At 31.8% G+C, this 26,433-nt stretch overlaps 2 protein-coding genes across 2 annotated transcripts; one reads left to right on the top strand and one right to left on the bottom strand.

Moving 5' to 3' along the window:
* The first annotated feature begins 8,592 nt into the window (after positions 1-8,592).
* On the top strand, positions 8,593-14,245 carry LOC131025239 (protein NRT1/ PTR FAMILY 4.6-like). The gene is made up of 5 exons (XM_057954907.1): positions 8,593-8,767; positions 8,967-9,063; positions 9,372-9,589; positions 12,506-12,946; positions 13,045-14,245. Exons 1-5 carry the CDS (start codon positions 8,765-8,767, stop codon positions 13,993-13,995), a joined length of 1,710 nt encoding a protein of 569 aa, XP_057810890.1. The 5' UTR covers positions 8,593-8,764; the 3' UTR covers positions 13,996-14,245.
* Positions 14,246-19,072: 4,827 nt separating this feature from the next.
* LOC131026151 (uncharacterized) lies at positions 19,073-21,459 on the bottom strand. Its single transcript, XM_057955920.1, has 3 exons — positions 20,482-21,459; positions 19,461-20,405; positions 19,073-19,387 (listed from the first exon to the last, which is right to left on the bottom strand). Exons 1-3 carry the CDS (start codon positions 21,457-21,459, stop codon positions 19,073-19,075), a joined length of 2,238 nt encoding a protein of 745 aa, XP_057811903.1.
* Between the last annotated feature and the right edge of the window lie 4,974 nt (positions 21,460-26,433).

Raw genomic sequence — 26,433 nt, 5'->3', positions numbered from 1 at the left:
ACTACTCATATAAAGGTGGGAATTAACACTAACCACACAAAAGTGGGAAAATTACCCGCACGTGAAGAACGTAATTTTAAATTGTTTCAATAATTTTAAATTAATTAAATTAAAACGAGCAGCCGACTGCGTCAAAGTCACTGGATCTCTGGCCACGTTAGTTTAATTAAATGATTTATAAATATTTACATGTGCACCATTGCACAAGCCTCATAAAAAATTTAAAAAAAAAAATTAGTATTATTAGATTAATTATAATTTTGAAGCTCACCGGCTCATATTATTTTAAATTATATACAACACGATCTTAACATTTTTACATTGGTTTTGGTTTGTAGTTTTTACTTTATCGTTTACTACTTTTATTTGGTATATACTACTTGAAATCATATAATCTCACATTAATTATACTTCATGACCACCTGTGTGCTTAGTTATAAAAATTGCGTGACATTTAAAATAACAAAAGATAAAAATGATTTTTTTTTTTTAAGTTGCTAATTTGAAAGCAGGCAGAATTTTGAGCACTCGAAAAAATGAATTGGACTGTCAGTAATTTTATTTTATGTTAAATTTGTTTTTTTTTTTTTTTTAAGATTCAAGATTTTATTTTTGTATATTTAAAAAGTCTGGATTATTCTTCTTTCTAATTAAGTATATCTAAATTAAAAACTACTAGAACAAAATATGTAAAAGGTCACATATTGAGCTTAATATTGAATCTTATTGTAAAATTTAAAAACTGGACCGAATTGGAATATATTCTTTAACATGATGAATAATTTGTGAATGATAGTACGCAACCGCGGAAGCATTAAAATAAAGCAAAAAAAAAGAGTATTTTATATTCTTATATGATAGTATTAAATTTTTTATATGATTGGTAATTTTCATGACAAGCAACACGGCGGCGCCCAAGGAAACACTCACGTGGCTAACAGAAGACTTTGTTTTTATTTTCTAACAAATAACTGAATGCGAGATGGTGGACCCCATCTTCTATTCTTTAACGACTTTTTTTTTTTTTGAGGAACTGAAATAGTTAATTAATGAATTATCTCATTGCTAGGGGTAGTTCGAATGAATTCAAATATTTACAAAAAAGTTTAAACTTATTTTTATTTTAAAAATTTATTCAGATTTATGGTGAATTCGTGATCATATTAATAAATTTATGGTTTAGGATTTGAATTATGTAAGTGATGATTTTTTTTAATTATATTTTTTCACATAAAATTCATAATTATTAAAATGCGATTTTATTAACGAGAACAAAAAATAGAAAAGAGATGGAGTACAAAAAAATCCAAGAAAGCAGAGAAGCAAGTTAAAACCAGGCCTCATTAAAACCTTCAGGAAATGAAGGAAAAAGAGTGCCCATGAAGGAAAAAACGCAAGAGAACAACAGATAAATAAATCTGGGCAAGCCCATCACCCAGAAAATCACTATCGAGATCGAAACATCATGGCCAAGATCAATCCTGGATAGGAGCTTCAGCACATCAAATTCATAATGTTTTATAGAGAAATTACGGTGAACTCATTTTTATATGATAAGTGGTGGTTTGTATAATAAGTACTACATTCGTCTCACAAAAACATGAATATTTGTAAGTGACACAGGTTTTAAGAAATACTCCCTACGTCCCACGAATCTTGATGCATTTGTTTTCGACACGTGAATTAAGGAGATGTAGATTAATGTTTTAAGTGTGTAGGTAATAAAGTAGAAAATTGATAAAGTAGAAATGTGTAGGTAATAAAATAGAAAAGTGATAATTAAGTATAAACCCTTATTTTTTAGCTAATTGTTACTATATTTAAAAAAGCATTGAGATTCGTGGGACGGAGGGAGTATTAGATAAAAGTGTATTGTGAGTGGAAAATGGATCTCACTTTATAAAAAGTATAGATGAAAAGTAAAGTGATTGTGGTGGAGTAGTATATCAAAATAAAAATATTCATGTTTTTGTGAGACGACTCAAAATGACAAGATGTTCATATTTTTGTGAGACGGATGAAGTATTACATAATAAAGAATTTTTGTGCTACATATTGATCATAAGTACCACTTATGTTTAATCCACATTATCATTTTTTAAAATTATTATTGGCATCATGAATTTGATAAAATACATAATAATCGAAGCTCATTTTGTTGTTATATTTATATATTTGAAGCTATAAGGGAAAATAGACAAATCGATCTTTAATTTTTATATAATTAAAATTGATGGTGTAAACTATAGTACTAGTTTTTAAGGTATTATAATCAGAATAAATTATAAAATAAAAAATAATGCTAACATAGATAAAACGTAGGCAATGCTCATCAATGATGCTCACAATAAGTATACCATATCATTCCTCTCTCTTTATATATAATCATATATGCTACATATGCTTGTTTATCAGTTTTATATTAGAACTATATTTATTCGCTTAATAAAATATATGGTAAATAAGATGTTAATTATATTTTATTTTATTTAAAATATTATTGTTCTGTGTGACTTATATTAATATAAAAAAATATTAGAATACGAAATCGATAATAATTTCATAATGATTACAGATCCCAAATCTTAGACAGCAGTATATTATTTAATAAAGTGCTAATTATATACTATTATAATGTAGTGAGATAGAAGACCGACCAGCCTAATTAAAATTATCGTTACAAGTGAGGCCGACAGCTTCTGACTATTTCATACTCCTTCTGTCCACTAATTCATGACCTAAGTAGGAAAACACGGGTTTTAAAAAAAATGTATTTTTATTAGTTGAATGGAGAAAGGGACCCACAATTAATGTAGTATTGTTTATTAGTTGAGTGAAGAAAAAATGTATTATTTTGGGACCCACCAATTAAATATAAATAAAAACTTACTAAAAATGGATAGGCCTTGAGTTGGTGAACGTCCCAAAAAGGAAAGAAGGCCTTGAATTAGTGGACTGAGGGAGTAATTTATTAGTTACTCATACTTCGGAGCATCAATCGATTATGTTAAAACTAATTTCAAGAAATCTAAGTTTGTGATGGATTTTATTTTATATTTTTAATTCGTGCCGTCGAGATATTTAGCAATAAAGTGATCGGTCACAAATTAATTAAAAATTAAAAAATTTATTTTAATTCAATTTCTTTATTCAAAATGTAAAAGAATTGAGTTAATTTTATTTAAGATGATATAAATGCAACATCTTAAAAGTCAGTATTAATATTACAAATTAAATCGTAGAAATTTGATTTTTTATTCTGTATTTGCATAAATGAAAGTCAATATTGGGGACCAAATTGTTAACCATTTTTTAGTGCAGTTGAGATTTCCATATCTTATTTCAGATTTAAAATTCGGGGTCTCTTTCGAAAATTATCGAAAAGAATAGTTCTCTTGAAAGTTTTTTTTTCTAGTTTAATAAAAATAAAATGACAAAAAGTTGGATGGAATCTCATCTGATAAATATTGTGGTCAGTAAATCTGAGACTTCAATTTCACCTGCTTGTCTTTTTCGCAAATTAAATAAAAAAAGGCAAAAAGAAAAAAGAAAAAAAGAAAATAAAAGGAACTGACTTCCAATTCTAAAACGTGGCACATATTAAGAGGTCGGTTTTATTATTACTTTATCAAAACATGAAACAAAAGTAATTGGTGTGGCAATTCACACACACACACACGAAATTAGGGAGAATTATTAAATTAAGTAAACAACCTCTAAAAATCAGAAGATGAAAAGGGATCTAATTAATTACCTTTATCATCTAATTTGTCCAACTAATCATTACTTGAGTAATATAATAATACAATAGATAATTAATTGAGCTCCACTTCATAAGAATTTAATTTGCAGTTCGATTTAGCTTTGATGACTGAGAAATATAAAAATATTTATGACTGAAAAGGTAGATTTATGTTTTATTCATTAATTTGATGGAAACACTTTTAGGACTCGACACGTTTTAAACAGTAAACTTTAGAACAATTCCTAAGCATCAAACTTAAACTAAAACAAAATCAATCTTAAATTACAAGTCTAGCTAGTCGACTAAATTAATTATACTCCCCAAAAAAAAAGGTTTTTCTTTCTATATTTTTGTTGAAAAAATTCCAACTTTTTGTTTTGTTTTCCGATTTACTTTCCTCAAAGACCGAATTTATTCACTATAGGTTTTTTCCCGCCAATCTTTTTTTTTTCAATACCGTCAATAATTTTAAACTAATTATACCTACAAAATATAAGATTAACATCAACGAATTAGAACTGTTATAATTAAATAATTTTTCAAAGTTCAGGCTATATAAAAAATAAATCAAAACTATAAACTGAAATTCGCTCAAAGTTAAGGCTGTAAACTATAATTAGCCCAAATTTTTATTTAATGAGCCTCAGAAGGCTTTTCTAACTTGACCAATGATGAGAACACTCATTACTCGATTCATACTTATTTTCTAACAAAATTATTAAGCTGTCATTTTAAGCATACCTTTCCAACACTTCACTAGTAGAAAAGCAAGCAATATAAAGACTTATCCTAGATAGTAGGTATATATATATGTTACCCATATCTTCTATGAAGATGTTACCTATATCTAAATAATGGAGTAATAAAAAAGAGATATGACATTTGAAGTCACTTAATTCCTTTCAAATTTATTTGCCCGTGAAAAACACACACACGCACAAACCAAGTCCAAGCTCAAATTAAATATCTATAACAAGAAAAACCTACCTAACACCTTTTATGCATGTGAAATAATTTCAACATCATATAGTGGAAATTAATTAAATTATTACGCTGGCTTATTAGACGAAATTAGAAGACTAATTAACATTGGTAATTTCAACTTTTCATAGGTCGAGTTTATAAAGCTTGAAAGACTATGTCTACGGTAGCTTTTCCTACGGTTCTTGCCCAATAATAGCAAGATTTGCAAGAAATGGGTGTAGGGTTTAAAAGCAAGATTTTTGAAATCTTTGCACCATTCCTTTTTATCAACGATAAAAAGCGTGGTTTTAAGCCAACTTGATCTAAAAAGAGCTTTACTTTAATACAATCAAGATTCCATCTTGTCATCCTTTTCACTAATGCCTTATAACAAGGTCATATCTTTCACATTTCATTTATTTCATTTTATTATTTGTTTTTTTTATGTGTATAAACCGGAGAATATGCGAAATTTTACGGCGTTTGCTATTAAAGTATTCAATAGTTATTCACACATGTGTTTTGAAATTTTTATTCTCGCTCATCTGGATAATATATATGTACGGTTTACGCTTGACGAAATATGTGACGTGTGAAAATGTCGGTCCATAAATTAATAACTATTCACGCCTGAGTTCTGAACTTTTGAGAATATTCACACATGCGTTTTGAAATTTTATTCACGCTCGTCTGAGTACTATGTAAGGCTTACGCTTGATGAAATACGTGACGTGCGAAAATATCGGTCCATAAATTAATAACTGTCCACGCCTGAGTTCTGAAAATTTGAGAATATTCACACATGAGTTTTGAAATTTTTATTCTCGCTCGTCTGGGTACTATGTAAGGCTTACGCTTGACGAAATACGTGACGTGTGAAAATGTCGGTCCATAAATTAATAACTATCCACGCATGAGTTCTGGACTTTTGAGAATATTCACACATGTGTTTTGAAATTTTTATTCTCGCTCGCCTGGGTACTGTATATATGTAAGGCTTACGCTTGATGAAATACGTGACGTGTGAAAATATATCGATCCATAAATTAATAGCTATTCACGCATGAGTTTCGAATCTTTGTTCTTACTCATCTGGATACTATGTACGGATTACGTTTGACACTAACTTAGACACTTGGTACGTTTTGGAAGTAAGATGAAAATATAAGGATGAGAATTTAAAATGTTCAGTAAAAAATGTCCACTGTCATAAAAATATGTATTTGTGTCCAAATATTTTAAACTAATAATAATGTCTCAGTTATAATTGTACTTGTAAGAAAAAAAAAATTACACGTTCTTATACTTTTTCAAAAAAATATTTGAAAACGTGAATTATGCATTGATCGAATTTTGAAGATTATTCTGTTTTTAAATTTAAAGACCACCGAATTATATGAAGATTATTCTGTTTTTGAATTTAAATCTCACAAACAAACAAAAGGGCACATGCCTCATTGGTAATTGAAATTGTGGCCGAGAAGAATTATCGAGTACTTGAAATTGTGGCCCATAATTATTCTTTGTTTAAAAAAAATTATCGGTGGAATTCATACATATACTTGAATTTATTTATTTATTTTGTTCTTATCAATTCGGGTACCTAAGCAAATTTATTTAGTTTAATTTTATAAATTCGGGCGCCTACCTAACAACCTTTGAATTTACTAATTCTAGCACCTATCTTAATGAATTTTTTTGACCTTTTTTGAATTCATTAATAAGTGAGATTATGAAGCATGTTAATTTTTTCAAGTTCAACTTTTTTTAGGAAAACACACACACACACACACACACACACGTAAAAGGGCACTCACCATTACTAATAATTTTTTATTATCCATAATCTCAAGGATTCCTCTGTGACAAGTCAAGATTAATACAAAGGAATCCTGTTGCTACGCGTGTGAAAAGGAATTTAAACAACCAATTAATTCCTATGTATGAATTTATTTATATCTACAAACTAAACCAAGTTGACTGAACTATCACTTATTTAAACAATCGATAAAAACTAATTAAAATGACCTAAAGAATATGACCTTTTTAAACATGGCCAAGTTTCTGTGATAGAATTGATGTACGACATGCCATAAATGGGGCATCAACGCTTTCACATTCAATATATCCAATTTATTTGGTCAAACATCACCAAGTTATCTTATGATAAAATAAATTGATAAAATGTAAAATTGATTATTTGAATCATAAGATAATCTAACAAGCTCGAGATTAATTGATTCATCAAAATTATTAGGTTAACTTGAATTATTTTTATCTATCAATTTTATCACTCAAAGTAAACGTCTTCTTACAATATTGGTCTCACAAACACAAAAAGAGTATTGAAATAACAAACACCTAAATTTGATTCAAATTATCTTACAAGTCAAAGCTTCATCAAAATTAATTGTAGATTAACTTGAATTATTTTTATCTATTAATTTTATCACTTAAAGTAAATGTCTATTTATTATATAATCAAATAAGTCATCGATCGCACGCTGACGAGATTGAACTTAAGATTTCTTACAAAAAAGAGTATTTGAGTGCCTCAATTCTGCCAGTTAAGCTAAGTCTCATTGGCATCTTATAAGTCAAAACTTTTTATCAAATTAGATTAAAGTCGGATATAATATGATAGATTCGAGTTTAGAAGTCGTCTGATGGGTCAAGACTCATTAGATTATTTAAATGCCACCTTTAAATCAAAGAGAAAAACTTTGAATATGTATGTACTTTCTAAAATATCTACGAAAGAGGTTAAATTTATTGGATTTTGACTTTAATGCAACTTAAGAAATGTTGGCAAGTAATTTTGAAATAAACTAAGAGCTAATTAATAATACTTCGATCGACTTTATTAGCATCCAAGTTTTAAATAAATCAAATTATTTGGATGCCTCCACCAATTAAGAATGGAGTTTCTTGGGGGTAAAAAATATCGATAGTGGAGGTCAATGAATTGTCATTATAATTTAATAAATACCAAATGTCGATTAATATTTAATTAAGTATTTAGAAAAAATGGACCAATAATGATGAAAGCAATTAGAAAACGCCACCAAATTTGTAAAGTATATATGGGAAAAAAATATGCATTTTTTCCCTATTTTTTTTTCCCCATTATCAATGGATATCATTTTCCCCTAATTTTACAAACACCGAAAGTTTTGGCCTTTCCCACCACTCAATTTATTTGGTTAAGACATCGTTGTTACTCGCGTTTGAATCAATTTACTCATTTAATTTAGATGCCGCCAAAAAAAACCCTAGATAAATGGATCCTCAATCAAATGGCCAATAAGATGATTTTAAAGTTTATCTTGCATTCTTAGATTTTACTCATAAACCAATCTAATTACTCAATTCGTCCCAACTATCATGAAACTTTCTTTTTTGACACGAGAATTAAGAATGTCTCAAGATAGTTGAAACGTCAAAAGGGTAAAACTTTTGTCAAATAAGAAAATATCTCAAGATAGTTGAAACGTCAAAAGGGAATATGTCTCAAGATCTAGATGGGCCAAAGGGAGTATGTGACGCTCAGTTTTTGTATTTTTGTGTATAAATATTGTGTATGAATAAAATAAAACATAAAAATATAGTATGTCTTATAGTGAAAATATCACACTTATTCTACACTGACGAAAATGACAAAAAGACCATATTTATCGTGGACAAATGAGTAACATCTAACTATGAAGATAGCGGCGTGTTATAAATTGAAAGGATGGATTTAATATATTATTCATAAGAGATTGTGGACCACCAAAGTAACACAAAGAGGAATTTGCCAAAGTGTGAATACTAGTCCACATATATTTATCTCATTTCACCTCATCACATTATAAAAATGATTTTTAGGGGCTAGAAATCTTGCTCAAAGGGACTTAGGCCATCTTCTTGGAGTCGAACCCTTTCTCCCTAATTCTTGATCCCCCCCACCCCCACCCCCACCCCTCCCCTCTCGCTCTTATATATATATACGGATTATATACACCATTTCTTCAACTCATTCAAGTTGATTTGCACAGAGAGGGGAGAGAAGAACTAATGGTGAAGCTAGCTCCCTCTTTTCTCTAAAATGTTTTATTTAATCAATCCCCCCCCCCCCCCCCCCCCACCCCAAATCTCTGCATTCAGACAAACTATCTATATCTATGTATGCACTGTGTATAATCATAGTATTTTGTTTTTGCTTCCAATTTCATGTCGGAATCCCATGATTGATCTCTGCTGTGTGATGATTGATTAGGAGGTGGAGAACACGTGGCATGGCTATGTTGATTGGAGAGGTAAACCTGCTGCCAAACACAGACATGGCGGCATGCTTGCCGCCTCCTTCGTTTTGGGTATCCTTCTCTCTCTCTCTCTCTCTCTCTATCTCTCTCTCTCTCTCTCATACACGCACAGAAATATTGTGAAATCTGAAAAGGGTTGGGAATTCTCGCATGATCTCAACCAACAAAATCACTTTTTCAGCATGTAGCACTTTTTCGTTTATTGAAGGGGAAAGATATGTAGAATTAAAATTGAGATTTTTTTTTTTCCGATGTGTATTTCTTTAATTACTAATTAATCATCTCACTATTGCATGTCCCCTCCATTTAATTTTTTTTTTTGCTTAATTTATTTGATTTAAAATAAATAAATGTGACAGTTGTGGAGGTGTTGGAGAATTTGGCGTTTCTGGCGAATGCGAGCAACTTGGTGTTGTACCTTGCGGAATACATGCATTTTACGCCGTCGGGATCGGCTAACGCCGTTACGAATTTTATGGGAACGGCGTTTCTGCTTGCTCTGCTGGGAGGCTTCTTGTCGGATGCCTTCTTCACCACTTACCAAATCTACTTAATCAGTGCAGTCATCGAATTTCTGGTAATTTTTTTCATCTTTTTTTTTTTTTTTTGTGGATGTGTGGAAATATTATTATGGGCATTTTTGAATGTCAGATGATTAATTATTGGGAAATGTGAAGAGATTGATGAGTATCTCTTATATATATATATTTATACTGATTAAGATGCATTCATAAAATATATATATAGTGTCAACTATTATGGAGAAAACATAGTAAAGTTAAATTGACCAATGGATATTTGTTATTTTATGTGTAAGAGGTTTATGAATATATATAATTTTACAAATTGGTTGTGCTTTTTTATATTTGAATTAAGGTTTTATATTCATGAATCTTGTAAATTAAGTAATTTGAGGAACAAATTCTTTGGGGAAAGTTGGAAATTTTTGTTGTGACAGCACTTGGCAACTTGCTAATTTTTTCTTTTTGTTGCGAGTTGAATTTTGTGCAATCTTATGTTTTCTTTATTCTTTTCCATCTCTTAAAAAACTTTTTTTATTTGTTTACTTTTTAAAGTCGAAGAAACGACCAAATTTTGTGATCTTCTGTTGTACAAATCGACAACGAAAGCTGTTGGGAACATTTATGGTATCCTACTCAACTACAATTTTGAGGCCTTATTAATTAAACAAGTATTTTACCCCAGTTAAAATTTTCATAAAAATATTTATTGTTCTATTTTATTTCTGGAAATAGAGAAAATAGTTTACTATTTTGTGCAATTAATTAAGTGTGTGTTTTAGTAGTAGAATTTTTATATTTTTTTGACGTTTTGAGTTATGATCACTTGAATTTGAAGATTTTTCAATTATAGCAGCAAGCATTTATCATAAAATATAGTATTGTACTAGCTAAGAGATGATCTAGGTCTGCGTAATTTAATATTAGAAAATATACATTTCGAATTAAGTTTGATTTATTTGTTAATAGTTAATTATATGATTTTCTCTTGTAAGCGTCTCATTTTTCTTAAAGGGTTGATAGATTTTTTCTTTCTATTTTTATTTTATTTTTATAAAAAAATTGTATTTCATCAAGTGTATAATTAATATGATTTTCCTTAAAAGGAAAAAAAACGTTGAATAACGAGAAAGTACTCCCTCCCATCTGATATATAGGAAGTTTTGACATTTTATATTATTTAACTTTCATTTGACGTTTTAGAATAGTATATATGTCAATGCTATCCCTATATTAATCCATCTCTCTCATTAATTGTATTTAATTTTATTTTGTCTCTTTTAAACTAATTAATGCCATTAGTTGTACCTATTCTCATTTCAACTCTTTACATGTTAAGGTCACTTTAGACAAAAAATATATTTATTATTTTATGTGCAAATATTCATAACGACTTATCTCGCGGAGTGAGGGAGTATAATTTAGCCTTTTCTTTTTTAAAATAAGAAAAGAAAGATAAATAAAAGCAACGACTTAATTAATTATATAAATATTGGTGTCCCTAGCATTAAACGCATGCATACATATAGGTACAACTAAGATTAATCGAGGGCCCCATCTTTTTTTTTTTTTTTTGTTTTTTAGGTTGTCACAATAAGACAAAAAAAAGCAAACTTCATTTTCTCGACCCTTTGAAGTTTGAAAACGTTTAGTTTCCCAATATTAACATTTATTTTGGTTTCTCTTTGTTTCTATGTGTAATAAAAACCTCATTTTTCAACCAATGGCATCTCGCCACTAGTCCCTAACATCTCTCATTCCCTATACACCACGTAATTCATACATTTCTCAGGCTTTGAGAAAATTTGAAAATCACTTAATCATTGAAAAATGACAATTACATGCATTAAATGTGAAAAATGCAATTTGTTGATTGGTTCATCTATTTTGGGATAGCCTTGGATTTCATTCCATCAAAGCTTTTTGCTCACACATGGCTCGCAGTGGTCGAGCATGTCATTCGATTTTAGATTACGCCACGTGCACGATATAAATGCTCATGCATGAATCTAACATGTAAGTTTAAAATTTCAAATTCATAGGAGTCATTTTTAATCGATAGATTAGAAGTAATATTTTAAATGTGTTATCCTTGAATCATAGGCGATCGCACTCTTGATCTAGATCACGTGTTGATAATCAGTGGTATATTATTTAATACAATTATGAAATCTAATATGTTATCTTATATATGTTAATAGGTTATAAAATATGTATATTAATGATTCTTGATATACTTGGCCGTAGAATGAACTTCCCAATTTCCACTATGACATTTTTTGTTCAACTTTGTATCTAATTATAGTAATACATGAAGTATATACATATGTATACACTACATATTATAAGTGGAAAGATTGGTGAGAATATTTAATATTACAATAGGGGATATAATTAATAAAAGTTTTTCGTGGGAGATGTTTAGTATTTTTTGGTTAGTCTTTTTTTTCTTAAATAGCAACTTGACGATTAGTATCGAGTCTACATCACATTTTATATTCATAAAGATTAAAGATACATTATTGTGTTTACTATCTCATGGTACGTAAAATATGAGCTGCTTTTATTTTTCTTTCTAACTCGACAAGAATATGTGCTTACTTTTATGTAAAAGCAAATCTCCACTTATATAATAGTTTAAAATACTCGTAACGCATATACAAAAAATAGTTGCCATTTGAAGCCCAAAAAGATCACCTAAGTACCACTTGAAAATCAAAAGTTTTAAATTAGGCAAGGGAATTAAAGAGAAGATATTTATAGGCTTCATCTTTTGTTGTATTTGGACCTTTAATTTAGTGATCATATGCCACTATATACAATGTTATGCTTCTCGTATTATAATATGATGATGATAAAAAAATTCAAACCCAATTATTGTGTTGGGTGGCCCATAGTCAATCTAATTATAATTAACCAATTTTTTTTTTATAAATACTTGTATATCAAACTAACACATTTAATTTCGATAGGGTCTAGTTATACTCACCGTGCAAGCACACTCGAGCTCCCTAAAACCACCAAAATGCGAGGCCGGCAACCTAGATTCACCATGCCAAAAAGTTGGTGGTGCCAAGGCTGCAATGCTCTTCTTGGGCCTCTACTTGGTGGCCCTCGGCGTTGGCGGCATCAAGGGCTCGTTGCCGCCCCACGGGGCCGAGCAGTTCGACGAGAGCACCCCACAGGGAAGGAAGCATAGATCATCTTTTTTCAACTACTTCGTATTTTCTCTCTCTTGTGGCGCCCTGATCGCGGTCACTCTCGTCGTTTGGATCGAAGACAACAAAGGGTGGCAATGGGGTTTTGGAATCTCTACACTCACAATATTTTTGTCCATTCCACTCTTCCTAGCTGGTTCTAAGTTTTATAGGAACAAGATTCCTCAAGGAAGCCCTCTCACAACCATATCTAAGGTAACAATTTATTAATTTGTCACATTTGGCTAGTTGGTCAGCCCATGACTATGACTATGACTATGACTAAATTAATTGCTCCTAATTTAATAAAACAGGTGCTCGTAGCCTCCTTGGTCAACACGGGCTCGAGCAAGGTCACGAGCCCTTCCTCGAAGACGCTCCGCGACGAGGAAGGACACGTGGCAACGAGCAACGACAAAGCGACGGAATATGAATCCCCATCAACGAGCCTCAAGTTTCTCAACAGAGCAGTTGAGAACAAGCCATCCTGCACCGTGCTGGAATGCACGGTGCAGGAATTGGAACAAGTGAAGATTGTAATAAAAGTCCTTCCTATCTTCGGGTGCACCATCATGCTCAACTCGTGCCTCGCTCAGCTCTCCACGTTCTCGGTCCAACAAGCCGCCACCATGGACACGAAGCTCGGCCGCCTGAAGGTGCCCCCGGCCTCCCTCCCCGTCTTCCCCGTCGTCTTCATCATGATCCTCGCCCCCCTCTACGACTACGCCATCATCCCATTCGCGCGTAGGGTGGCCAAATCCGAGACGGGGATCACCCACCTACAACGCATAGGGATCGGCCTCGTCCTCTCCGTAGTGGCCATGGCCACGGCGGCGCTGGTGGAGATCAAACGCAAGAGGGTGGCCACCTCATCAGGGCTGCTCGACTCGACTACACCCCTACCTATAACGTTCTTCTGGATCGCGTTGCAATACCTTTTCCTCGGATCAGCCGACCTCTTCACCCTAGCCGGCCTCCTCGAGTTCTTCTTCACGGAGGCGCCCCCCGCCATGAGATCGCTAGCGACGTCCCTGTCGTGGGCGTCGCTGGCCGTCGGATACTACCTCAGCTCCGTCATCGTGTCGATCGTGAACAGCGTCACAGGGGATTCGAACCACACACCGTGGCTCGCAGGCCGCAACATCAATCATTACCACCTCGAGAGATTCTACTGGCTCATGTGTGTGCTTAGTGGTTTGAACTTCTTGCACTATCTGTTTTGGGCTGCGAGGTACAAGTACCGATCCGTAGGGTCCAACAAGTAATGCACGAATGAAATGAAACGAACTCATCCGATTTTGGTGATCTTGGATGTCAATACGAATCCGATGACATGCTGGATGCAGTGAAGAAGATAGTTTTACTAACACATCTCAAGCTTTTGGTTTTTTTGTTTTTTGTTTTGCTTTTCTAAATGTTGGTTTAGCTATGATAATATCATAATCATGTTCTTCATCTTGTAAGGGAAATTAGTTGTTTCTATATATATATACATCGTTGAGTTCTCCGTTTTCAGCAATGAGATTATATATGGTGCCATTCAACTCAATGATTTATGAAATTTAATCATCATCGTAACCAATATTCAACATGTAATTAACGAGGCCATTATCATCTTGATTTAATTTGCCGCAAGTTTTCATCTCTATGGATTGTTGGTCAATTACACAGACCATCAATTTCACCTATATATAAAGTTAATGTACGAGAACAACTATTTTTGTAAATATAAAAAAGTTAAAAATTAGTCACTTTAATTTGGCTTAAAGTAGTATTTTGTTTCAAAACTATATACCCAAGCTCGAATTCCTTGATTATGGAAGTCATGGCGGTGGTTGCCGGCATCACTTGGTGTATGCATAGAGATTTACACGGATTCTATGCTAGCGGCGCGGATCATGGCGTGCCCAGAAGAGGAAGGTCAGTTTTTACCAGATGATATTCATAACATGAATTTTCCTCCAAAAAATTAGCACGCAGTATGTAGGAAAAATTATTCATACATTAATCCTCCTATTTTTTACACAAAAAATCAAAGATTTTTATTCACATTAATCCTCCTTTGGGAGGTCTTTGAACATGCGCGTAAGCATATTGTTTTTTTTATTTTTGCCACGCTCGGCAGGAAGCCAATCGAGCTGTACATGCGTTAGCTTCGTTTGCTTTAGTTTCCCTTGAAGTGATTAATTTTATGGATGTTTGATTTCCCGTCATGGCTCCATGATATTGTACTCTAGCTCTGATTTGAATTAATAATATTGAGTTTCTTAAAAAGAAAGAAAGATGAATTCCTTTTATAGTTAGAGAGGCATGTGTACTTAATTAAAATAATATTTTAAATATTCTAAGAAGATAAAATTTATAATGAGTGACTTATGTTATACTATAAAATAACTTTATTCAACATAGTATATTTAAAATAAGGATGAATTCATTTTATAGTTGGATACCTATCAAATCAACAATCAATACCTAGACAATATATTTTTTTTATCTAATGACGACAAAACAAAACGGTCGTTACACGAATTGATATTAAAATTGAAATGAATAAATAAATAATTTCAACGACTGTCTAATTACAGTCGTAAATGAACTGATATTAACATTAATTAAAATTTTAAAATAAAACACTTACAAACAGTTTTTCGACTGATAATACGGTCGTTAGTTTTGTAATTTTCGGTCATTAGGCCCGTCTACGTAGCAACCATTTTTTTTCGGCCATTGAATTCGGTTGTCGGAGGTGTGTTTTCTTGTAGTGTCTTCTTAAAGTTTCAATCAAAATATCTAAAATTTTGTTCTTTCTAAGTTTATAATAGTCTATAAATAGTTTCTAGAACTTTTAATTATTTTATTATAGATACCTCTAAACAAATTATTTTTTATAGATCTATATTTTACAACATTTTCCTCCAAGATAATAACTTATTTAGTGAAATTATTATTGATATTATATACATATATTTTATTAAAATAGGTCATATAAAGATTCTACAAAAATATACACAATATAAGTTAATTAATTGTTAGTATTATTTTATTAAATCAAATTAATACATAAATTTATAAATCTGCATTGCAACTGTTTTGCGCTAAAATAGAACTCAACCCACGCTGTTGCACGAGCTCAGGGGATTATGGCGGCCCAGGCCTAGGCCCATTTAATGGGTTCATGCATGCATGCTTTGTTTGCTATTTATTTTTGCTTAAGTTTAGGATTAATTATATATGTCGTTTATTTTGTCTCCTTTAATATTGATATATATATATATATATATATATATATATATAGAGAAGGGTTCAAATAAAAATCATTCTTATCGTAAGAACGTAGAACCAATCTTATCCATTTATTTTGGTATATTTAATGGTTGATATTAATTGTATTTTTTGTATTATTTTTTTTTCTTATAATTAACGTGGGGCAAAATATGTAAATGACTAATTAACTGTATCTTAGTGCCGTTTTTTATGATACTCAACATGGCTTTGCATTTTTAATTTAAATTTTCATATTAGTGCAAATGAAATCAATGGGACGTGCATATACGATATATGGACTAGTGCAAATTAAATGTTTCTAGTGCAAATGTATTTGTGAAATTAAATGTTTCTGGTGCAAATATTTCTGACGTTAATGTACAGTCTTTTTTTTACATGTTTTGTATTTTTAAATTTATAAACAAAATCATTTGTGCTCAAACAAGTTTATATTGATGCATAATACTGAACACGCATTTCATCTTCTTTTTTTTATTCATATTATTGTGTTGGTGCAAATGAAATTCAATTGAGGTGCATATATATATATCTATATTATGCATAATCTATATGGAAAATTATGTCACTTCTTATTTTAATGATGTATCAGACGTCCTTGCCTGTTTTTCTTTTTGTGCAAATGAAATTCAATTGAGGTGCATATAGAAAATTATACAATGAAGTGAAAAAGACTCTACGGAGTTTAATTTATGGTTGAAGAATGAAGTCTTTTAACTCCACCTACATTTTCGCCACTTTCTTTTATGTTATCTCTTTTTACCCGTTTTTATTTATTTAATATTTTATTTAATAATTAATCACATATTTAAAGCAATTAATCCCAACCATTAAATTATACTTGATTAAGGGTGTAGATTAGTTCTACATTCTTATCTTAAGGGTGGTTTTTATTTTAACCCAATAGGCAATGGTTCAATGAAAAAGCACTAAATATGAAAAAGAAGGGAGAAGTAATCTTGGCCTATCATTTTAATACATCCGTTAATCTTGGCCCTTCATTTTAATTCATCCGTTGAAGGGCAGGTTTGTAAATTGCTTATTTACCATATACGTTTGTATCCTTATTTAGTGCTAATCAAATCATTATAATATTAGACGATATTTAGGAAGATTCAGTTACATCTTATATAATACATTGAGCATAATTAATTGAAAACATGTTCATAGTTTTTTCGGTTGAACACATGGAGTTCGAAACATAAACCCCCACATAAATGTTTGTAAAATGTTAACATATTGTAATGAGTTCAACGAAGTTTATCATATGTTCAATATATTTTTTGAACTTACTGTGTACGCACTCTATACGAAGTGAGAAGCTCAAATGTTTTAAGAAGTGAGAAGCAATCCTAACCCTTTATTTAACAAAATCAAACGGCTATCATCTAATCTTATACCATACGTCCCTTCTATTAAAAAGGACATTTTTATAAGGGTTAATTGCCCCTAAATACACAAACTTTCACCAAATTCTGGAATTGCACACCAACTTTAAAATCTTCCCTACAATACATCATCTTTCCTTTTTTTCTGATTTTGCCCACGACCACAAAATCCCCAATCGGAAAAATGACGTGGTGATCGAAAATTAACACGTAATCAGGTCAGAACACCTGGAAAATGAAGTGTCACTTAACTTCAAAACGACGTCGTTTTTGGAGTAATAAACAATTTATTTGCAGATTAAAAAAATCGTGCCCTAGTGTTCTGATTTTTCCCTTCCATTCTTCTACGAAGCTCAAGCCTTTACTCTTCAAATTGCTAATGGATTTCTTCCATTCTTCTTCACAGCAGCTATGGGTTTAAAGTAGCTCGTCATCCGGCGAGCGCTCGGCGTCACAACAGCTATCAATTTAAAGAAGCGCGACATGAGTTCGTTCTTCCAATTGACTGAAATATAAGCTATTAGGTTCATTCTTCACGACAAGAGTTCATTCTTCGCGACAGCAGGTATTGGGTTTCAGAATGCAAGGCTTGAATTCATCATCAATGTCGAAATCATCAAGCTCAAGGGATACAATTGGGTCTCAGAAATTGTGTGGCTGTGGAATTGCAGCAGTTGAGGAAACCTCACACACTCAAAAAAATCCAGAAATGAGATTCTATTATTGTTCTCGAAGGAATGTAAGTGCACTTAATTTTACAGTTTGATTCATATGAATAGCTTATGTGATTAAGGATTGTGTGTTCTTGATTTTTTATAGTGGAAAGATTGTGGGCTATGGCAATAGATAGATCCCGAATTAAGTTCTTACTATAAGTTGTGCTTCAATAATATCAAAAATGAAAGGGATAAGCTGGTAGAGCAAGTAAATTGCAAAAGCTTGTTGGAAGAGATTAACAATGAAAAAATTCGAGTTAAAACTGAGGAAGTGGTTGCATTGAAGCTGAGCTTGGAGGAGAAAAGTGCTGAGGTTCAAGATTTGAGAAAGCTAAAAAAGGTCCTGGACTGGAAACTGAAGTGTATGCAGTTCATAGTAGTTTTTTGTATTTGTTGTATTTTGTTGAAGAGTATGTAATCTTGATATGGTGTAGTTTGTGGTCTTTGGTTGTCTTTGATTATTGGATATCTCATAGTAGTTTGGATTATTGGAGATGTAACCAGCATGTTTTGGTTCAATGGTAATGATGTTTTGGACTTGAAATGCAAATATGTCATCTTCTCGTTTTACAATTCTAACCAATAATGTTCACAGCAAGAAAGTTTGATTGTTTCTTACTCCAAAAGTTGATAGTAAATGATGGATTTTTTTTTTGACGGGATAGTAAAGGATGGAATAAAATACTATTCATGGAACTATTTCCTCAAGAAGCTCTGTACCATAACATTGTTTTTTAGGCATCGAATCACCCACATTCATGTATAAAAAAGTCTAATTCCAGTTCTAAAAAAAAAAAAATGATGCCCCAAGTACTTATCACACCTGAAAACACAACATAATCCTGAATTTCATTGATAATTCTGATTTGAAGTCTTCACAAAATACCAAGTTTCACATGTTTCTTTCTTGGTCTATTACATAAACAAAATTTTCAGAAAACATTGCTAAAGTAAACTTAATCTCTAGGTGCATTCTCTGATGTGTTCCTGCTTTCTTGTGTGGAAGATACCCCCTGATGAGTAGTACTTGTTGCTTCTTCTCTATTTCCTCTTACACGATTCACATGGTGCACTCTCCTTTGGAATGGAGCATGAGTATAGATGTTTCCGGTGCCCTCAGCTATGAATACGCCAACACCTCGTCTAGCAAAGTTCCTTTCTCTAGCCACAGTTGCTGCATCAGTTGCTTGAGGTGTCTTTCTATTAGATCTACCCTTCGATGTCGAAGTACTCGTAGCATCTTTTGGCTTGGCAGGCCTCCCTCTTTTCCCCTGATTTTAACCAAACAAGCAAAGTCAGTAGCAATTTTAATCAAATTATAAACAAAATTAGAACATAGCAGACCTTTTCTTTGGTAGGAATATCCACTTTCTCATTCTTGCACCCTCTCGTGTTATGACCTACGCCACCATAGTTTTTGCACGTCATCTTCACCCATGTCTTCCTCAATTTGTTGGGATTTTGTTGATCTCTTTCCGTAGCAGACCTAGCCCTCTTCTTTTTAGGCCTACCAACCCTCTTAATTATCACAGGTGGTTTAACCTTAAACCCAGAAACCTCAGGCCACATTTTCTCACCTCTAACTGGTTCTAGACCAAGCTGATAGCCTAACATGTAATTTTCAACGGTGTAATATCGATGTACATAATGCACTGGATCTTGATTCATGAAATGTATAACAGCTACTGCATGTAAACATGGTATTCCAGATACATCCCAAACCCTACATGTGCACGTATGATTGCCTATGTGCACAACAAACTTATCATCGTACTGGTGCACCTCGAACTTACCCCCAAGAGCAGGATGAACTACACAACCTCCACAAGATGCCCTCAGTTTCTCTATTTTCTTTCTAATATTAGGACATATGGTGTCATTATTTTTAGAGATAATGTCCATTTTCTTCACCTGCCTAACCATTTGATTACACCTAATCTCCTCACACATATGGATGATATGTTTTCCTCTAGCATTTAAGATGTAACCATTAAATGTTTCTGCTATATTATTATCTACCATATCACTACAACAAGTAGTGGAGATGAAAGCCTTACAAAACTTGTGAGTGTCTCTATTGATGAAGTCTTCATAGGCTGCCCGATCTTCAAGTTTCATTTCTTCAATTGCAGCCTTGTACTCCTCAATATATGTGCTTCTGACAGCCCGCCAAAACATGTTTTTCAATGTTGATCCCTTATGCTCTTTCTTCCAATTCATGTAAACATGTCGTGCACAATTTCGGTGCTCTGCAAATGGCGCCAGTGAGGCTACTGCATTCTGTAACCCCTGCGGTAATATTACATAAGACAAATCAGATATGAAATGATTACCAAAAAAATATAAATATCAAATGAAACACAACCTTTTGTTGATCTGAGATGAAAGCGTATCCATTGCCATCTCCAATGCCCATATCCTCAATCAAACACTTGAGGAACCAACTCCAATTCTCCTCATTTTCTATTTCAACAACTGCCCATGCTATGGGATACATTTGATCATTTCCATCTTTCCCTATAGCACACAACAATATACCACCTAAATAAGTCTTCAAGAAGCAACCATCCAATCCAATTAAGGGTCTACAACTCCTTTTGAAACCCTTAATCAGGCTGCTAAATCCCATGTATAACCCTCGAAAAACAACATTATCACCCAACAACAACTCAAATCGACCCTCCCTGTCAACCCTTCTCAATTCAGCAATGTATCTCCTAAGCTGCCCATAATAGTGCTCAACTGTACCCCGAACAAGTTCTTTTGCAATAAATTTGGCCTTGTATAACCTATCTTTAGGCAAGTCATACTTAAACCTTGTAACAATATCAGCTCTCAATTCTGCAATAGACAATTCCGGTCTAACTCTGAAAACATTTAAATACTTCATTGCTACCCACTTAGAGGTAAGAAGTTTGTTACTCATTGCTCTTGGACAGCTATGATACCCCCTATATCTTTTGATGCAGAATGACTGATCTTCTTTAACTACACTAGCATACACTTTCCATTCACACGGTGGAATGCACCGAGCCTCACACTGACGTTTAGAAACCCTTCTAAACTGTATGAACTTCCCATTCTCTATGGAATATGAAGTTAAAGCACTCCTGCGTTGCCATCCATCCTGAAACATCATCCCAATAACTATTTGTAGTTCTTTGTGATCACACTTTGGATCATAAACTACTCTGCTTATGCTAGACTTACCCAAATCCCTATCCTCATCAGTTTCATCGGAATGCACATCCCCATCTGAAACTTCATACTCAGATTGTTGCTCCTCTACATTATGAAGATCAGGTGGTACATATTCTACAATAAGCCTTTGTAGTTCCTCCATTTCAGTTTCTCTAGCCCTCTGCCTAGCTTCTAAATACTCCTCATCACCCTCGGCAAGTTCATGATCTTCTAAGCCATCATCTGCCTCATACACTCTACCTTATTCTAAGTGGTTCTCACCCTCCTCCTCTGCTTCACCCACATCATCATCATCTTCTACCCCGAGCTCACATTTTTCCTCACCATCATCAGATCTTAACTCCTTCTGTAGTGTGCCTGTTTTATCATCAACCCCTCCCTCAACATATACACTAAGTATTCTGAGCTCTTTAGTTAACAGATTTAACATGTTCTTTAACTCATTCGGAGTTTCAATCCACCTAAAAGAATTACTCTTAGGTTCTCTGTACCATAATTTAGTCCAAGAGGAATATCCTACTGACTTAACAACTTCATGGAGTTTCAGCAAATCAAAAGTAGTTACTTCATTATCAAATTTACCCACATAATTGCCCTTCATATAACAGTGTATACCTTCAACTTCAGCAAAGTATCCACCATAATGAATAAAAAGAACAAAATGAAGCCTGAAAATTAGGGAAATTCACAAAAAAAACATCAGAATCAAGTTATCTTCCATATTTCTTCGACAAAAATATCAGAAAATAAAATCAAATTCAACAAAACAAGTTATATTCTTATATCCAGCAAAAATGAAATTCAACAAAAGTTTTGGCTTGGCAGGACTAAATCAAAATTCAACAAAAGCAAAAGCAAATTCCCATATTGAAAGTTCAAGCAAAAGAATATTAAGGCTACAAATCATTCAACTGGTGAAGCTTTTGACGATCTCAGAGTGACAGCACAAGAAAATTAAAATGAAATTCTAGAAAAAGCTATCTCCCATATTCACCAAAACTGAAATCCAGCAACAAAAATTCAGGATTGACGTCGTCCTCAAACGGTGGAGAATCAACCTAAAGCTTGGATTAGATGCATACCTATCGCCCATGTTTCTTCGCGCCCTCAAACGGTGGAGATTCACGAATTGAATTAGACTGGAAGCCCAACAATCAGAACAGACGGGAGAGGAGAAGTTCGCGCGCCCTCAAATGGTGGAGATTCAAACGGGAATTCTCGTCTGGGTGAGAACTCTGCGAGCGATCTCAGAGAGGAGAAGCTTTTCCGGCCGAGAACTCTGCGCCCTCAAATGGTGGAGATTCTCGTCTGGGTGGAAATTGTAATTTAGGGCTGAAAAAACGTGAATAGGGAAAACAAAACAAGAAATAAGTTGATTTTTACCCAAAACGACGTCGTTTTGGACCTTTGGTTAAAACTACGTCGTTTTCCTCTGACCTCCGACGTGTCTACGTGGATTTCCGATCGCCACGTCAATTTTCCGATTGGGGATTTTGTGGTCGTGGGCAAAATCAGAAAAAAAAGGAAAGATGATGTATTGTAGGGAAGATTTTAAAGTTGGTGTGCAATTCCAGAATTTGGTGAAAGTTTGTGTATTTAGAGGCAATTAACCCTTTTTATAATCTCCAATTTTGATATAACCGTATATGTATATATTGATTGAACTATTTTTGGTAGATTAAGATTTTATAATCCAATTTTTGATTAAACTATCATTATTATTCTTAGCCAAATCAAAATATTTTAGGAAGATTTTATTGAAAATACATTTCTTATATTATTAACTTTACGTTTCTTCTTCTCCTAAATTGAATTATTCACAAAATTATATAATGAAAATTATTTGATTTATTGAACGTGTATCACAAAGTAACGAACAACTCCATTGTTTGTTATATTTTTTAATATGCTCGTCAGAAATGTTATCTAATTTTTATTGAACTTGTATCACAAAGTAACGAACAACTCACTTTGTTCGTTATATTTTTTAAACACGTTCTTCAAAATTATATAATGAACGTTATCTGATTTTTATTGAACTATATCACACTATTTAACGAACTTAATTAATGAACATATTATATATTTACGTTGAACTTTCACAATTTGATGAATCTACAACTTAGAATATTTAGAATGATACAACATAATAGATCTACCAATTTTCTTTTCATATTCATCACCTTTGCTATTCTAGCTATCATACTACAACAAAATACACACACAAAAAAAAAAATATGTGCAACATTCTTTTAGTATTTATTCATCAAAAAAAGTACAGTGTTCACTAAATTACATTAATAAGTGCAACACAAATTCTAAATAACAAATATGCACTTCACATTCATCTCTCTAACACTTCCAATCTTCAAAGATCACCTTGCACTATGCACCGGCTAACAAAGGGCTTGTACTGTTGTGGCTCATTGAATCTCCTAACCAATAACCAAACCTAAAACAAAAGAATACAATTATTCATACTTGCTTCAATTTCGATATCAAATTATACTAGATGAACACCACAATCAATCTGAGGTGAACATGTTATATATTTCTGATGAACATTATAGATAGAGATAATCTGTAGACAATTTAGTAATTTTATGAATTAAAATGAATTAAATTCAACACATCACACACCATCATTAAGATAATATTAAAAGTTTATCCTTATATTTTGCATCTAAGGTTTTAAATAATTACACACATTCTGGAACCACATAAAACAACTAAAAAAGTCCAAACAATACATTGATATTGTTTTATAGTTGGACGAAAAGAATCCAAGGGGAGACGAAAACACTACAAAAAACAACAACTATTGAACATGGTGGACCAATATCAAGAACCACAAAATCACAAAAAAATGATAAAATGTTCATAAAAATGACCATAAGTTCGCAGGACTACAAGTTTAAATTGTGGAGAAACACATAATAAAAAGTGTTCTATTATAAAATACAGAATACGCAAGTTGGGTACCTATTTATTTTCTTACGTTCGATCATAAAACGAACATAGCAATTAAAATACATTGAACTTTCTGAACAATCCATGAAAAAAAATGAAAAACCCAATAAAATGTTAAAAAAAATGAAAAACCCCAGTTTTTATTTCTCGAACAAACCCAGGAACTACACATAATAAATCCAAAAAAAAAAATTAAGAAATCCATAAAAAAAAAATAAAAAACAAAAAAGCACGAACTATACATAAACAAAATGAAATCACATGAACACTCAATAATTCCGAACTGAAAACTAGAAAGAAACACACAAATAGGATAGATCAAGAACCCCATAAAGTATGAACCAATATAGTTACCTTATCGAACAGGTTCAGATGCAGCCCCACCTTCTGCAAGATGCCGCCCTAATTTTTATTTTGTACAAGTTCGGAGGATGAAACAAATGTGAACAAGCAAAAATGACTGCAAAAATATGTAATTTCAGTTCGTAGAAATCGCTTCCAATCATCATCTACAAGGAAAGTGAGAAAATCTTGGGATTTGATTACAATTCTATAATCTGGTAGAAATCGAATGGACGACTATAACCTTTTCGCATAAAAAACTAATTTAGATGGATGTTATTAATTACAAAAATTATTATTCGAATGAGATCTGAACCATTAATTATGATTAAATCAATGGATTAAAATAATTCTTACTTCTTACTCTAAGGGGGCTTTTCTATAGAAGCTAACCCTATATATATATATATGTATATATATATATAATTGACTTGTGTTTCTGTTTATAATATGTCATTCTATGCATAAATATTCCTCCTTTCTTCGTCTTGATCATAGTTTATATATATTTTATAGATTAACATCAATTGTGTGAGTTTATTGGTGATGATATTATATGTTAAAAGAATTTTAACATCAAATTTTTATGCAAATTTCACTAAGTTTTTTTTAATCTATAGTTTTATGAGACAATAAAAAAATGTAGCTAACATGTGACATTATTTTCACAATTATAGTCATTTTTTTTAGTTCAATAATTTATTATCCTATAGTATAATTTTACATTATTTTCACAATTATAGTTATTTTTTAGTTCTATAATTTATTATCCTATAGTATAATTTTATTGAGTAGTCAGATATTGTGCTCAACGAATGAAATTATTTCCACAATTATAGTCTTTTCTTTATTTTTTCTATTTTTATTTCAATTCCCTTAATTTCTTATGATGTTGCATAATAACCTATAGTTTTATGAAATAATAGAGGAATGTAGCTAACAATATTATTTTCACCATTATAGTCATTCCTTCCTATTTGATTTCTATTTTTATTATTTCAAGTCCACTAATTCATTATAATATAACGTCCTATAGTGTGCTTTTATTGCGTAATCGATATATGACATTATTATCTCAATTATAGTCATTCCTTTATATTTTCTATTTATTATTTTAAATTCACTTGTTCTTATAATATAAGATACTATGATATAATTTTTTGATTTAATCCATCAATGTGGGCGACTTATGATATTTTTCTCATAATTATATAAATTAATTTTATATTTTATAATGTAATATTAATAAAATAATAAAGCCAGTCTATGATATTATTCTCTTTATTATAGTCGTCTATTTATACTTTTGTAATTTTTATTTTAATTTCCCCTAATTTATTAGATGAAATGGAAACAAAACTGTACAAAATCTGTCGTGTTTTGTAATCTCCCATTTTTTTAGAATTAAAAAAAATATGAAATTAATAAGTATTATTTTATTACAAATTAAATAAATACAGAATATGTAATTGTATTGTATATTTTATTGAAATGTAATGGTGAATTGGTGAGTGAAAATATCAAAAATAAAACGGGTCAACAAATGTTGGTTAAATTCATCGCATATCAACAATTTTGGTGTTAATATGAAGCGTGGATTGGAAGAGCTTGCATGCTGCACCTAAAAAAGTAGAAAATTAATATTGGAAAATATTCACACCACCGCCTAAAGTTAATACTATTATCCAACATTAGAGATGCTCGAGAAAATATTCTCCCTTGCTCTGAAAAAAATTTCTATCATAATAAGCATATGAAAATAATGAAAAAATTGTAAAAATATATTGTATTCTCTCCTTTTCCA

This window comes from Salvia miltiorrhiza, chromosome 5 (assembly GCF_028751815.1).
Source record: "Salvia miltiorrhiza cultivar Shanhuang (shh) chromosome 5, IMPLAD_Smil_shh, whole genome shotgun sequence".
Lineage (NCBI taxonomy): Eukaryota > Viridiplantae > Streptophyta > Magnoliopsida > Lamiales > Lamiaceae > Salvia > Salvia miltiorrhiza.
The sequence above is the reverse complement of the archived record's forward strand: the minus strand, read 5'-3'. Positions and strand labels throughout refer to the sequence as shown.

Coding starts and splice junctions, on each gene's coding strand:
- LOC131025239 (XM_057954907.1), top strand. Junction 9,590..12,505: donor GTGCAGTCATCGAATTTCTG/GTAATTTTTTTC, acceptor TAATTTCGATAG/GGTCTAGTTATACTCACCGT. Junction 12,947..13,044: donor CTCTCACAACCATATCTAAG/GTAACAATTTAT, acceptor TTAATAAAACAG/GTGCTCGTAGCCTCCTTGGT.
- LOC131026151 (XM_057955920.1), bottom strand. CDS start 21,459: ATGGAGGAACTACAAAGGCTTATTGTAGAATATGTACCACCTGATCTT. Junction 20,406..20,481: donor TCATCTCAGATCAACAAAAG/GTTGTGTTTCAT, acceptor ATATTACCGCAG/GGGTTACAGAATGCAGTAGC. Junction 19,388..19,460: donor ATATTCCTACCAAAGAAAAG/GTCTGCTATGTT, acceptor GGTTAAAATCAG/GGGAAAAGAGGGAGGCCTGC.